Below are 14746 nucleotides of genomic sequence, written 5' to 3' on the forward strand. Positions count from 1 at the left end.
CGCGCACGTTGGGCCCCTTTCTCCGTGGCACGCACTCCGCTCTCTAGCCATCGGATGGGCTCTCTATGACCTCTTCCGGCACTGGCCGGAAGTGGAGCGCTGCGCCCCGGAAGCCCCGGCGCGCGCGGCGGCAGGCGGCGGCGCGATGGCGGCGGCTGCTGTGTCCGAGCCCTGGCCGGAGCTGGAGCTAGCGGAGCGTGAGCGGCGGCGCGAGCTGCTGCTGACGGGCCCGGGGCTGGAGGAGCGGGTGCGGGCGGCGGGCGGGCGGCTTCCGCCACGGCTCTTCACGCTGCCGCTGCTGCACTACCTGGAGGTGAGCGGCTGTGGCAGCCTGCGCGCGCCGGGGCCGGGCCTGGCGCAGGGCCTGCCGCAGCTGCACAGCCTCGTGCTGCGGCGCAACGCGCTGGGGCCCGGTCTGAGCCCTGAGCTGGGCCCGCTGCTAGCGCTGCGCGTGCTCGACCTGTCGGGCAACGCGCTGGAGGCGCTGCCGCCGGGCCAGGGCCTGGGCCCCGCGGAGCCGCCGGGGCTGCCGCAGCTGCAGAGCCTCAACCTCAGCGGCAACCGGCTGCGCGAGCTGCCCGCCGACCTGGCGCGCTGCGCCCCGCGCCTGCAGAGCCTCAACCTCACCGGCAACTGCCTGGACGCCTTCCCCGCCGCGCTCTTCAGCCCCGGCGCGCTGCCCCTGCTCAGCGAGTTGGCGGCCGCAGACAACTGCCTGCGAGAGCTCAGCCCCGACATCGCGCATCTGGCCTCGCTCAAGGTCAGCGGGGGCCGCGGAGCGGGAGGGAGCCCGGAGGCCGCCGCCCGCAGGGACCCAGGCGCTCCGGGGTCTCCGCGGGGCGTTTCGAGTGTTAGCAGACTTGGCTTCTCCTTCAGGTCGGGAGCAGGTGTCCGAGTTTCTCGTATTTGTGAACCTACTGAGCCCCAAAGGAGTGGGGGACATCAGAGGCACAAACATCTGAAAGAACTGCAGTCAGCATCATAGGCATCACGCTGCGCAGGGTGTCTCACAGGACCCCAGCCACTTCCTTCTGAGGTTGCGGTGGCCGGTCAGGTTTCTCTGAAAGCCCAAGGGCTTCCCTGAAGCAAACAGCTCTGGGTAGCTCCCCAGCCCCAGCACAGTGCCCGACCCGCAAGAGCCCATTAAGTCTGTTGAGTGCCATAGGCGTCCAGAGCCACAGCTAACTCCATTCTGGGTTTTTTCTGCATCTTCCCTTTTCGTTCGTCCTGAGCAAAGCAGTCCTGCATTTCTTCTTCCTCCTGCTTCTCATCCTTGAGTTTATGGAACTGTTTCTTAATGAAAGGTGTATACTGCTTAGCGACTGAACTTGCAGGGAACACCACTGCTGAACGGGGCACTCTTTGCAGACATGCTTGTATACAGACGCATCTGTGCATGCAGTGGGGGGGTGAGGAGACAGGCAGGCACTTAGCAGAACCACCTGGCCTTGCTGGCGTTCCTGAAAAGCTGAGGTGTCCTGATCCTCTGGAGCTATCGTGTTCCTCTGCTGCTGAGGTTGACACTGCACATTGTACTGTCTGTTCTACCTACAGGCTGAGAGGCCTGTGTGGCTCCTGGAAGGCTGTGGAGCCAGGTGTGCCTCCCCATGCAGAGCCTCAGGCTGTGGGCACAGTCAGTGACTGCCTGTGACAGTCACAGGGGCGTGGAGATGGTTGTGTTCAGCTGGCTGCAGGCTGGGCCTTAAGGCTCAGAGCAGAACTAGCATCCTGCCATAAGGAAAGCCCAACCCAGGACAGAACACCAGGAGTCCCACTTAATTAGGGAGCAGAGTAGCAGCAAAGAGGCTGTAACTTGTCCACTCCTTTCCTAGATGGGGGAGGGTACAAGTGCATGGGCTCAGGCAACAGGAAGACCCTGACCCTTTTCCCCACCCCAGCTGCTGAGGCGAGGAAGCCAAGGAGCTGGCTGCCCCCTTCTGGGCTTTACCTCCTCGGGTAGCTGCCTGCAGATGCGCCTGGCTTCATCTCCCCGGCCTTGGACCCATTTAGCTCGATTTCCTGGGGGAGACCCCAGAGAACCTGGGGTGGCCTTCGTCCTCTTCTTCCCAGGTTCTGTGACCCGGTGGGTTCAGTGCCAAAGTTGTGGAATGGGGCATTTCATTTCTTCCCACCTGCTTCTAAAGTGGCTACCACCCAGGCCCGCGGTGCCGCCATCCGGGGCTGCTGGAACAGACAGGGCAGCGCCTCCGTCAGCACGGGCCCCCTGGGGATCTCTCCTGCCCAGGACCAGTCTCACTGGAGCTCACACAAGGACTCCTTCTCCCACAGTTTAGTACAGAGAACTTCAATTTTGGGCATGAGGTCTATTTTCTGGTTTTCTCAGTTGCTGCCAGAGATGACAGGGCTCACTTGGGACCTGGAGAGTGCAGGTTCCCTCAGCCACCTAGTTGGGATCCCTTGCCCAGTGTGGCTGTCGGGGCCAGGCTGTGTTCTGCAGGAGGAGCCGGCCGTGGGCACTGTAGCAGGTCCAGTCAGGCATCTGGAGACCTGCACTCCAACGCAGCTTCCACCTGTCTGCGTTATCCTCCGAGGGACCAGAGGCCCCTGCTTCCAGTGGTGCCCACTCTTGAAGCCCATGCCTTTATTGCCATCATGAGGTTGTCTTCTTAGTGCCCAGAGCTGGGACAGATGCAGTTTGGGAGTGGAACTAGCTGTGCCCTCCTCAGCAGCCCCACAGTTTCTAACTGTGGCTCTCAGCATCTGGGCCTTTGCCCCCTCAGGACTCCAGGCTGCTGCTGTCTCCCTCTCGCTCTCTCTCCATAGGGCCTTCCGGTAGATCCTGGGCTACCATCCAGGCCCCTGCATCCTGCCCAGATGTGCTCTGTGCAGTGGTGGTTGTCTCTGGAAGACCCCACTGCCCCAGTGTGTAGGTACTTAGTCCTTCCTGGGGAGCCCTCAGCCGGCTGCTGGCACTGAGCCCTGTACTACTGGGCTTGCATTGCTCCTCTGCTGCTCTTTCTAGGTTTTAAGTCACTTGTCTTTCATCAGTGGAAGAGGAAGCTTGCGTTCAGCTGGGATTTTGTGGAGTGACGAGGTTTTATTCTACTAGAGTTCTCTGGTGCTTCCACCAAAGCCCCTTTGAATAGCCAGAAGCCTCCATGTTCAGCATGTGCCTAGCAGGCTGTATACAGACAGACTACTGCAAGCTGTCAAACCCCTTCTCAAGGCACAGAGGCTCCTGGGCTGACCCCATCCTGCTTTAGACCAGCCCCAGCTCCTAGTGCTGGAGTGGGGAAGGCGGGGGCTGTGTAGAGCCTCTCCCCTCCCCTGTGGCAGGTGGTGAAGAGGCCCGCCCTGCCCTGTGCTTCTTCCTGACAAGAACTGGCCTAGCAGTGGCCCCGGAGGGCCTTTTTTGCTCATGGATGCTAGAACCTAAGCTCAGAACCAGGGCCTGCTTTCCGTGCTGCCTGCTAGTGGTACTATTAGTGACACTTGAGGGGCCCTGCCTCCAGTGGAAATGGCTGCCAGGGTAGGTGCCCCACCCAGGCCTCCCTGCAGAATTGAAGAAACCTGGGGCACAAGGTGAAGGTCAGGCATCAAATCTTGGGGTCCAGGATCGAGTGGGAAGCCCCATACCCCAGATGGGCTGCTGTCAGAACAGGCACAAGCTGCCCAAATCCCCTGTGGGCCACCTGTAGAAGGTACATGTGAAACCTCAGTGGGCTTTGTATTTAATTAAGAGATCTTATTACATCCGAGCAGAGGCTCCAAAACCTGAAAGAATCCGAAATCCTAAACACTTCTGGTTCCATGCATTTGGGACAAGGGACACCTGTAGTGACAGTTATATTAGATGTGCTAATCCAGTTCATTGACCGTTCTGGGGCTGCCTAGTTAGGGCCTTGGTGGCACACCAGTTGCTCCAAGGGACACCGCATGTTAAGGCTTAGGTTCTAGCATCCGTGAGCAAAAAAGGCCCTCTGGGGCCACTGCTAGGCCAGTTCTTGTCAGGAAGAAGCACAGGGCAGGGCGGGCCTCTTCACCACCTGCCACAGGGGAGGGGAGAGGCTCTACACACAGGTCCTCCTGTGCCCCCTCCAGTGCTGAAGACAAGCTATGAAGGTGGAAGGGGCCTCACGCTCGTTCAGGGTGTCAGTGTGGTGGCCCCACACCTTTCCTAGGTCCTCCATCGCTTCAGTCCTCCCTCCCACAGGAGGCACAGAATGGTGGGCATGGTGGCCACACAGTGAGCCACACTGAGGGGGAGAGGCGGTCAGGGTTCACCACATTTGTTGTTGCCCTTTAAAGAAAAAAAATAGCCCCCTGAGGGGAACTTTCTCTGGGAAGAATTACTGGTTTGTCCCTGAAGCAGGGCACATCCCCAGCCAGGTCACGCTTCCTGTTCCCTTTTCCTGCCACTTAATGATGGAGCCTGGACCCTGGAGCAGTTGTCACAACCTTAGTGAAGCAGGACGAGTTCTCAGAGGTGCTGTCCTGCCGGAGAAGCACCGTGGATTGGTGCTGTCCTTGCAGGTTGCAGGGGTGGGGCGGTCATTGCTGGGTCTTTCTCACTGACCCAGGTGCCTGTCGTGAGAGCCTGTGCACAGGTCCTCTCCAGCTTGGCCAGTGTGCTGTCTTTCTGCAGACCCTGGACCTCTCCAACAACCAGCTAAGCGAGATCCCCGCTGAGCTGGCCGACTGCCCCAAGCTCAAGGAGGTCAACTTCCGAGGGAACAAGCTTCGAGACAAGCGCCTGGAGAAGATGGTCAGCGGCTGCCAGACCAAGTCCATCCTGGAGTACCTGCGTGTTGGCGGCCGGGGCTGCGGCCGGGGCAAGGGCAGGGCAGAGGGTGCCGAGAAGGAAGAAGGTGGTGGGAAGAAGAGGAGGGAGCGGAAGCAGAGGCGGGAGAGTGGCGAGGGGGAGGAGGAGGCCTCCGATGCCGCCAGGCTGCTGCTCAGGGTCCTCCATGTCTCTGAAAACCCCTCGCCCCTGACGGTCAGAGTGAGCCCCGAGGTCAGGGACGTGCGGCCGTACATCGTGGGTGCTGTCGTGCGGGGCATGGACCTACGGCCCGGAAACGCACTCAAGCGCTTCCTGACCTCCCAGGTAGGGGCACTGGCTCGATACATGGGGTGGGTGTGGGAGGACATCCCAGGGCCACTGAACAGCTGGACAGGCAGGTGGCCGGCCTCTGCGTTGCTCCGGGACTCAGCCTTGCAGTTCGTTCAGGCTGCTGGCTGAAGACAGTGGGTCTTGGGACTCCACCCGAGTCGCACGTGGAGTTCATGGGAGGTAGTCGGGTGCCGGCCAGCCCTGTTTCCTGGGTGGTGTTTTGCTGTGAGTCTGCCCAGCTTTCAAAATAAGAGCCCATCCTTGCCCAAGGGAGGCTTCTGGGCAGTTTTCCTTGTTGGCTTGCTTCTGGTTTTCAGCCACAAGTTTTAGTTCAAGGTGGGTTCTTCAGATGCATGTTCTAGAATTAGAGAAAGAAACAAGGCCCCCGGGAGCAGATGAGGCAGCTCTGCTGTCCCTGCTCCCCGAGAAACGCTTAGCAGGTGAGGCACGGACAGGCGTGGGGCCTGGGCTGGTCAAGGCATGTGGACACCTGGGGTGCCCGGCCACTGAGGCCTACGGTCTCGCTGTCGTGTTGCAGACCAGACTCCACGAAGACCTCTGCGGGAAGAGGACGGCAGCCACCATTGCCACCCATGACCTGCGTGCCCTGCGGGGACCCTTGCTATATGCCACTCGCCCACCCCAGGACCTCAAGGTGCCTTCACTGCCCACTCGGTCTGTGTCTCCAGGTTCTCCTTGGTGTCCTTCCACATGATGCGGTGCTGACGGCTTGAAGCCAGGCATTCCACAGTGGTCAGCATGTGCAGAGTGGAGTGGGGAGCATGCCTGCTGCGACCACTCTTGGAGCAGCTGCAGAGCTGTCCAGACTCCTGGGGGGGCGGGACTCTAAAGAGGTCTCCTTCCTTTGTTCACTTTTACCCAAAAGTGCCACCGTGGGCCAACTTGAGTGTGAGTTGTCAAATCAAGGTGCCGCCCTAGTCTGCTTAGTTTTGTGCATTGCGCCTGTGTCCTCAGCAGGTGGAGGGCCTCCTGCCCGGGCTGTGTCTCTGCCAAGTGCCACCTCTGTTGGCCTTCTGAGGCCCTGCATACTTGGAAGCAGTTGTGTTTTAGCCGGGTTAGAGGAGAAGCCCAGCTTCAGAGGAATCTGAGCGTCAAGCACTCGGGTCCCAGTGGGGTGGCTAGAGAGACCTTTGAACACAGGTCCTCACAGTGACCATGTGGGGCTTGGCAGGCAGGCTCCTTCCTGGTCAGCGTGATTTCCACTCGGGCAGCTGGGCAGCTCTCTGGAGGTCAGCAGGGGAGGGTGGAGGATTGCTGATGCGTAAATGCAGTGGGCTGTTGTCCGAACTGCCTCTGGGTTTCTCCCTGACAGATTGTCCCCTTGGGGCGGAAGGAAGCCAAGGCCAAGGAGCTGGTGCGGCAGCTGCAGCTGGAGGCTGAGGAGCAGCGGAAGCAGAAGAAGAGGCAGAGTGTCTCAGGGCTGCATCGGTGGGTCCGCCAGCTCCGTGGGCATTTCTGGCCACCACTTGGTCAGCTTATTCCTCAGCAGGTTCTTAAAGCTGCCAGAACTTGAGTTTTCTCAAAGGTGTAGAACAGAAAATCAGTCTCCCCAGACTTCCCTCAGAAAGAGATGTGAGGCCACCTCACCTGCGTGGACCCAGGCCCGTTTTGGAAGGTGGCGCCTGCTCCAGGGGGAGTTGGCAGGTGCCGGGTGTGGATGCTTTGTGTCACTTGACAGAAGCAGGGTGGCCCCTGGGACAGGACAGAGTGTAAATTGCCAGTCAGACCCACAGCTCCCTCAGCCTCGGGCACCACTGGGCGTCTGTTGGCAAACACAGGTGTGGGGCATAGGCTACTCCTGTGTGAGCGGCCGTCTGGAGCAGGCAGAACTTGTGCCTTAGTGGTGTTTGGTGCGTCTAAACCACTTTCCAGTTTAATCCAGATTAGCCTGTTTGCACTTTACTGTGGTGCTAGGTGTCAAACCCAAGCCCTGCACCTGACGCACCCAGCCCTGTTTGTTCTGAGACGGGGCCTCCCTCAGTTGCCCAGGCTGTCCTCCTACCTCAGCCTCCCGAGTCACTGGGATCAGGGCATGGGGCCAGTTTAGCTTTTAGGTGCCTGTAATATGTCTTCCTTCCCATGTAGGTACCTTCACTTACTGGACGGGAAGGAGAATTACCCTTGTCTCATGGACGCAGATGGAGATGTGATTTCTTTCCCACCAATAACGAACAGTGAGAAGACAAAGGTAGGATGGCACCCCGGGATGTGGGTGTCTTCCCGGTGGCTCTGGCACCCTGTGGAGATGCAGACCACCAGGCACAGGCCCTCCCTCCCTGGAGCTGCGGGCTGCATTGGCGGTGGGAGGCTGGGGCGTGGTTCAGGGCCACTCTGCTCTACAGCTGTCTCCTCAATGCCGTAGCGGTCGCTGCTCTCGATAACTGTTCTTTTCTGGAATCTGACCTTTTAAGATTAAGAAGACGACTAGTGATCTCTTCTTGGAAGTGACCAGTGCCACTAGTCTGCAGATTTGCAAAGATGTCATGGACACCCTCATTCTGGTGAGCCCTGCCCGTCCTCGGGAGAGTGTCACCGTCCGTCCTTGCACAGCTGCCTACAGGGGTCCAGCGGCCTGGGCCACCTCTCATCACTTGGTTAGAAAGATCTTTTTCCTTTTCAGAAAATGGCAGAAATGAACAAATACACTTCAGAAAATAAAGAGGAAGGATCACTCTCGGATACGGAAGCTGATGCAATTTCTGGACAACTCTCGGATCCTCAAGTGAATCCTGGTGCTGGGAAGGATGGACAGTCCCCCCTGGTGGTGGAGCAGGTCCGCGTGGTGGACCTGGAGGGGAGCTTGAAGGTGGTATACCCGTCCAAGGCTGACCTGGCTGCAGCTCCTCCCCATGTTACCGTCCTTCGCTGACAGGCCAAACTGGGCTCAGGCCAGCAGGCCATCTATCACGTGCGCCTGGTTCTACGGGGTTTGTGAGTGACGCTGAGTTATTCAGTATGTTCCCACCGCCGTGTTGTTAGGTGTGTCTTTGTTTGCTTTATCCAGTGATTCTGTTGTAAAGTGATGGCCGTGTTGTCTTTACAACACTAAACTGATGTTGCAGGTTTTCATGGAATTGCTCAAATACCAGAAGTAGCTATTCAGCATGTTCCAAATCATGCAGGCCCACTGAGACCCTGGGCTTGGTGTGAGTATGCCAAAGTCAGTTGGACAGCTGGTCAACATGTGTTTAACTGAACTGCAATTATTTTTCTATGATGTAGTGTTTCTAAGTCATTTTGGGCCAGTAGTGCCAGAATGTCATGTTTTCCAGCTTACATGACTTTAATCTTTTTATTTAAAGGAAAAAAAAAAAGTTTTTTAAACACAAGTTTAGAACAAGCAGTGTTTTTTCTCAGTGTTTGCTGGTGGGGCACCTGACGGCTATGAGCTGTACCAGACCTTCAGGATCAGTAGCCCCAGGTCTGTGGGCTCTGCACAGCTGGGACGGGAAGGGTGGGGTGAATGGTGGCTGGTCATCGTTGGTGCATCAGCACCACAGCTATGGACAGCTGTCATACCTAGCCCTAGAGGAATGTGGGGTGTGGGTGGGCAGATAGGACAGCTCTGTTCATGAGCTGTCAGTGATCCCTGGCCTGCTAAAGGGTATGGGCAGTGACCAGAGAAGGCGTCATAAAGTTCTAGCGTCGGATGAGTGGCTCTCCGTGTCGGGCCTTCGGGTGGATTCCGTTGTGAAGACTGTTCCGTGTGTGGGCTTATTGCCTGGCACATGCACACCCTCCCTAGAGCCAGAGTGCTTGGACCAGAGGTCCTGTGATCTCACTGCTCTGTCTGGCTGAGCAGCAGCACCTGACACATCAGCATCTTATTTGATACTTTTGATAGCCTTTGACATAAGGGACAGTTTTTCTCTCACGGAGGAGACTGGTAATTTTTTTGGAGGATTTGTAGGAAGCCCAAGGTCCTTCCAGGTGGGTCCCTAACAAAGGTGGGTGGCTCCAGAGCTTAGAGGCATGAGCTGGCTGCCTTGCAGCTCCAGCCCAGCTAGCCAGTCCACCAGGCTCAGGCTAATCCAGTGGCCAGGCTGGCTTCAGTAGGCTTGCAGATCATAGCTTTCCCTTGGGGCCTGTCCTCCCAAAGCCTATGTCACGCATGTGTCAGTGGTCCTGCATGTGGTCTCATGAGTCGCTGTCAGGCCAGCAAGGCTGCTGGGGTGTGTTTAGCAAGGGTTCTGTCCTGCTAGGAGGCCCAGGAGAGCTTCCCCAGGCAGGGCCATGGACAGTTGAGAGTTCCCTTTGGATAGCTGTGGCAGAGGGCCACCCTGTCTCTGGGTGGCTCAGCCCAGGTTCGAGCTGCCTTGATTCCCCAGGCTGCTGTGGACGCAGCCTAGTACCATGAAGTTTGGAGTATTTATAGGAGGTTTGGCTGACACCATCCTTGCCTGGCCATCTCTGATAAAACATTTCCTAAGAAATGCCTCCATCAGTGCTCAGTGACCCTCTACTACTGCTTCCAGAGGCTGTTTGTGGAGGTGCATAAAATCCACGCTAGCCCACATGGGGAATCTGGGAACCAGGGCCCATGCAGTTGCTCCTGGCTGTCCCCACCCATATCTGGACCCCACTGGGGCTCGCCCAGGCAGCCAGTCACTCCGGCCAGTCCAGCAGATCTTCCAGGAGGGGGCAGAGGGACTGCTCTGCAGGGTCCTGTCATGCTCTCCCAACCTTCCGAGGACCATAAAGCCCCAGAACCCAAATTCATGACCACAAGGGTCAGGGGGCGCCTGGAGCCTGGGGTCACTTATGGAGGTGGCCCGGTGAGGCTGTGGGCACCAGGGTGCTGGCTGGAGTCCCTAGGCTGAGTGTCTGAGGGCTGCCAGAGGGTGAGCTAGGGCCATCTGACTGGCTTTGGGGTGCAGGGCTGGGCCAGCTAGCGAAGCTCCATTGCTGCCCTTCCTTTGGTTCCCAGTTGGTCCCCTGTTGCAAGGAAGGCACCTGCCCATGGGCTGTCCCTCCTGGCACCATCTGCACACTACTCCTGCCCAGGGCCACACAGCCCTGGCCCACCCCAGACCTCTGGAGCAGAGTACTGACCCAGCCGCCTGTGCCCTTTGCCACAGACCTCTAAGGAGTGCCATCCACGGGGCTCCAGAGAGAGCCTCCAGCTGCTGCCTCTCCTCCCCAGAGTCAGCCAGGCAGTACTGGGTATGACTGGGCGTCTTTGGAGCTGAGGCCCAGGCCACTGGAGTGGACTGCTGCAGGCTCCCATAGGAGGGTCATTGCCTGGAGAGGCCTGTGAAACAGCCTCACCCGTTCCTCAGAGCCCTAGCAAGGGGCATGGGGGAGGAGCAAGGAGACCAGCTGCACCGGCCCTCCCCAAAGCTGGGCAAGGTCTCTCCCTCCTGCCCAGCTTGGCCGGGCCCCTCTGGTTTTAGGAGTTTGGGGGGTGGGGGTCCAGCCTGGAGGTTGGCAGGGCCTCAGCCCTCTGATTCCCTGACCACAAGCCCAGTAGCTGCTCGCTGTCTCCCGCTCTCAGCCCGGGCAGGGGTGAAGACCACTTTACTGCAGGGACGCTTCTGGCAGTACCCTTGGTGGCACACACTGGCAGAGCACACAGCCCAGGAAGCAGGAGCAGGTACCAGGAGGGACGAAGGTTCTCAAGGTGGGCAGCAGGCCCCAGAGCAGCCGGGGCCTGGCCCATGTGTCAGGTGGACGGAATAGGACCAGCCACATCCTGGGCTCAGGCCTGCCCCTGTGTCCCTACAAGAGGATTCATCCAGGACAGGACACATTTCAAGGCCAAGAGCCAGACAGGATGGTAGACAAGAAGGCACAGCAAGAGAAGCAGGTCCTCCATACAGGCCTGGCCTCGAGTCAGGCCTGGCCAGGCAGTGCCTCCTGCTGTTGGTCCAGCAGACCTGTGATGACTGCTGTGCCAGGTTCCCGGCCACACCAAGCACTGGAAAGAAGCAGGCCCTGCTGGGGCGAAGCCAGCTGGTGGGCACACCACCCCCATCCTCCCGCAGCTGCCCTGGGAGCTGGGTTGCTCAACAGGGACCTTGTTTGCTGAGGGGCCCACCCCACTCTACACAGGAAGCATCTGGGGCTGGTCTCCACCCCTCAGGACAGGTGCACAGGGGGCCACCGTCCTTGTCGGAGCCTCCTTGCAAGCCAGGAGTCAGGCCCAGAGAGCACAGGGCCGCGCGTCTCTGCACTTCCCTATGGGAGGACCCCCATGGTCTCTAGAAAGCACCCCCACCCTGGTCTTGACGAGGGAAGCCCTTAGCCAGGGAGGACAGCTGCCCAGGGAACTCTGGGGACTTGGCCACAGGACCCCGGCTGACAGGGCCCAGTCTCCAGCTCTGTGTGCCCCTGGGTAGCTGCCTTTGAGGGACGTGGCCCATGTGCTGGGGCCACGTGGCACATGCATTCTCAGCTGTCCACCTGGGCACTCCTGGGTGGGGCCCGTGACAACCATGCACACTAGCGTTTTCCTGTGCCCGGATGCCTATGAGCTGGCTCTGCCCCTAGGTCTGTATCCCTGTGCCTTCAGGTCCATGTCCACGAAGGGTTCTGTCCCTCCAAGCCCAGGATCCCCGGCGTTTGTGGTCAGCCTGGCTGCGAGGGGGGCAGCCTTTATTTGCACTTGTGCACATAGTAGCCTGTGACATAACCCAGGATGAAGGTGACCCAGAAGAGGGCCACTCCGCCCAGCACCTTCATGGCAATCCCCAGCCTGCCTGAGCACAGCTTCTGGGCGACCCTAGGGTGAGAACCGCTGGGAGGTGAGCCCCAGGCCAGGCCCTGGAGGGACCACCCAAGCGAGCCGGGGGAGGGAGGGGAGGAGGACCTGAGGGAGGGTGGCCAGCATCAGGAGGGCCAGTGAAGGGAGGCCTGGGTACTCTGCTAAAGCCGGGAGATGCCCATCCCAAGAGCCCACCCAGTGGGAGGCCCAGGGCTGGGGGCACGTGAATGGACAGGTGGGAGGAGCCTTCTCCCAGAGCCTCTCACCTCCTGCCACAGGAGGCCTCTTCTGTGCTGGACACAGCAGCCATGCTGACCTCGTCCCTGCTGCTGTCGTCCCACTTGCTGTAGTGGACACTGCTCTCGTGGGGCTGCATGCTGTGGTGCCTAAGCTGGGCCGGAGGCAGAGCTCTGACGTCACCCCAAAGCACAGCCCCTGCAGGGCAGTGGCCAGGCCTTGTCTGGGCTGCAGTTAGGGATGATCTTTCTGCAGGGAGGAGGGACACTAAGATGGGCTAGTCTCACCTGACCTGTCGGGGTAGTTTAGTAACTTGCCTAGGGTCACATGGGGAGGGCTAGGCCAAGCAGGAATTCCAACCCAGGAGGCTGAGAGGCTGCCCAGCCCTGCCCTCAGGAATGTGGGCCCTGTTTCCACCCAGAAGGGCCCCCCTGGGGCGTTGGGGCCTGGCCTCCACAGTGCATTTATCAAGGGAGACCAGCACAGCTGGTGCTGCCCTCAGGGATGAGGACACTATGAACAGCTCCTGTGGCTGATAACTGTCTCCCAGCCCTGCCAGATAAGGCCCCAGGGCTGACCTCTGGAAAGGCTGGGGCCCTGGCTGGTACAGCCAGGCTGTGGGGGAGGAGGCCTAGTAGCCTCAGGCAGGACAGCAGCTGTGTCCTCTGCCCTTCCCCCACCCTCTGCCAGGCTTGGGGATCCAGGGGCTCCAAGAGCCCTGGCAGGTCGGAGGGTGGAGGGACGGCTGGGTGCTGGAGCAGGCCACCCAGCTCCTGCCGCTCTGACTTCTGCAGGACTGTCCTGCTCTCCGGCACTCAGCCCCGTCCTGTGCCCCAGAGGCTGGGACTGAAGTGGAGGCCCTGGGGCACTTCACAGAGCACCCCCTGGCCTCTGGCCTGCTCTGACCTTCTGTTACCTACCTAAGCAGGGTGCTAGGTAACCTGGGTGCACAGCAGCTGAGGCCCTACAGTGGGAATGCTCAACCTCCTCTGAGCTGCCCTGCTGTGTCCTTAGGCTGCTGTCCCATGAGGAGTCAGCCCCAAGCCTCGGAATACCCAGCTGTCCAGTCCCCAAAGCCACCAAGCCTTCAGGTGGGAACTCTGCTGGGGCTGACACTCAGGCCCACAGGGGCCAGATGTCACTGGAAGCAGAAAGTTCTGCTTTCTGAAATGTATCAGGCAGAGGGGTTGTGGTCCTACGCTCATGCCTCACTCCTAGTGGGCAGAATCAGTCTTGTTTCAGGCAGCCATGTTCTTGCTCCAGCCCCAGATGTCATGAGCACATCTGGGTTGATCAGCTTAACAGCCCTGGTCGCCAGGGGCAGGCAAAATGCTGGGGGGGAGGGCTTTTGCTTTTGTGAAATTAACAGCCACCTTCTTCCTCCCTTGATGTGATGGCTGGAGCTGTAGCAGCTACCCTGCAACACTAGCAGGGAGAGTGCTACCTCCACAGCCACACCACCTGCCCACTCAGGCTTCTCTGGATGCCCAGAAGAGTGCACACACACACACACACACACACACACCCAACCACCCCAGCAGTAGATTCCATCCTGGAATAGTAGGATCCTGTTATTTGCTGACTGGTGCAGGACACGTGGCTCCCAGGTCATCTTGACTGGACACAGCCACCAGCTGCAATAGGCAGGGTTCTGGAGGGCTTCCCTCACTGGATGTCTGTCCCAACAGGCACAGGGATAGCCAGAGAAGCCTATCAGGGGCCTCTTTCAAGCCCTGGGGCTGGTGGGGCGGGAGTGAGCACAGGAAGTCCTCCGTGCAGCAGCTGCAAAAGTTAGACTGGTCCCTCAAAGTACCTCTGAAGACCCCACACTTACAAAGAACACGTCCTGGTGGGGCTGAAGCCTCTTGGGTACAAAAAACTGGCCTGGGCCTGGCCAGTGGTTCCCACCTCTGGGTGCGAGTTGATGTGTCCAGCCTTAAATAAATAAAACAGAGAAGAGGAGAGGGGCCCTGCTAGGGGGTCACTGTCCCTGAAGTTGTCCCCAAGCGCCACCAAGAGCTGGGCAGGAGTTGAGGCCCAGACAGTCGTGGTGGGGCCAGGTCTGCCCTCCACATGCACAGCGATCCTCAGGCCACGGAGGCCAGGCCTTGGAGGGCCTCGGAGGGCCTCGGAGGGCCTCTGAGGGCCGGGGGCGCGCAGTCAGGCCCGCTCCCTCCCTCGTCCGCACCGGGGTCTGCAACTTGATCCCCCACGTCTCACCTGCGCCCGGCACCAGGGCTGCTGCGTGCTCGGCGGGAGGCTTCTCGGCCTGGCCCGGGAGGGGCGGAGCCGAGTCCAGAGGGACGGGCCGGGAGGGGCGGACGTGGGAGGGGCTCAGGTCGGGGTCTTGCTGCGCCGCCGCCAGGAGACTCAGGGTCTGCACAGGGCACCTGGTCCTCCCGCGGCCTCCCGAAACCAGAAGTCCCGGAGTGGAGCGATGGGAGGAGTTCTAAAGCCCCCACCCCAGCCACCAAGGAAGTGGCCCAGGCACCTGCGCCCATGGAGATAGCAGGCCCTTGATGGCTGAGAAGTGGGTGCTACAGAGAAGGGGAGGTGTCAGCCTGAGGGCAGGAGGCACCTCCGGGCTCCTTCAACCTGGGACTGTGCGCTGGGTGGGGCGGTGGGGGGTGTGGGGGGGGTTGCTTAGTGAGAGCCTCCCCAAGAAGGTCCCAGGGGTGAGTAGGTGTGCGGACCGTGAGCCCAGGGTGGAG

The 14746-nt window shown here is 59.8% G+C and overlaps 2 protein-coding genes across 2 annotated transcripts; one reads left to right on the plus strand and one right to left on the minus strand.

Annotated features, from left to right (window-relative positions):
* The first annotated feature begins 113 nt into the window (after nt 1–113).
* On the plus strand, nt 114–8424 carry Lrrc47 (leucine rich repeat containing 47). Its single transcript, XM_076861449.2, has 7 exons — nt 114–760; nt 4607–5068; nt 5613–5729; nt 6408–6523; nt 7181–7283; nt 7507–7596; nt 7716–8424. Exons 1-7 carry the CDS (start codon nt 146–148, stop codon nt 7962–7964), a joined length of 1752 nt encoding a protein of 583 aa, XP_076717564.1. The 5' UTR covers nt 114–145; the 3' UTR covers nt 7965–8424.
* Nucleotides 8425–11689: 3265 nt separating this feature from the next.
* On the minus strand, nt 11690–14664 carry Smim1 (small integral membrane protein 1 (Vel blood group)). Its single transcript, XM_076863425.2, has 4 exons — nt 14256–14664; nt 13870–13970; nt 12065–12284; nt 11690–11816 (listed from the first exon to the last, which is right to left on the minus strand). Exons 3-4 carry the CDS (start codon nt 12172–12174, stop codon nt 11690–11692), a joined length of 237 nt encoding a protein of 78 aa, XP_076719540.1. The 5' UTR covers nt 12175–12284; nt 13870–13970; nt 14256–14664.
* Between the last annotated feature and the right edge of the window lie 82 nt (nt 14665–14746).

The sequence above is a fragment of the Callospermophilus lateralis genome, chromosome 7 (assembly GCF_048772815.1).
Source record: "Callospermophilus lateralis isolate mCalLat2 chromosome 7, mCalLat2.hap1, whole genome shotgun sequence".
Lineage (NCBI taxonomy): Eukaryota > Metazoa > Chordata > Mammalia > Rodentia > Sciuridae > Callospermophilus > Callospermophilus lateralis.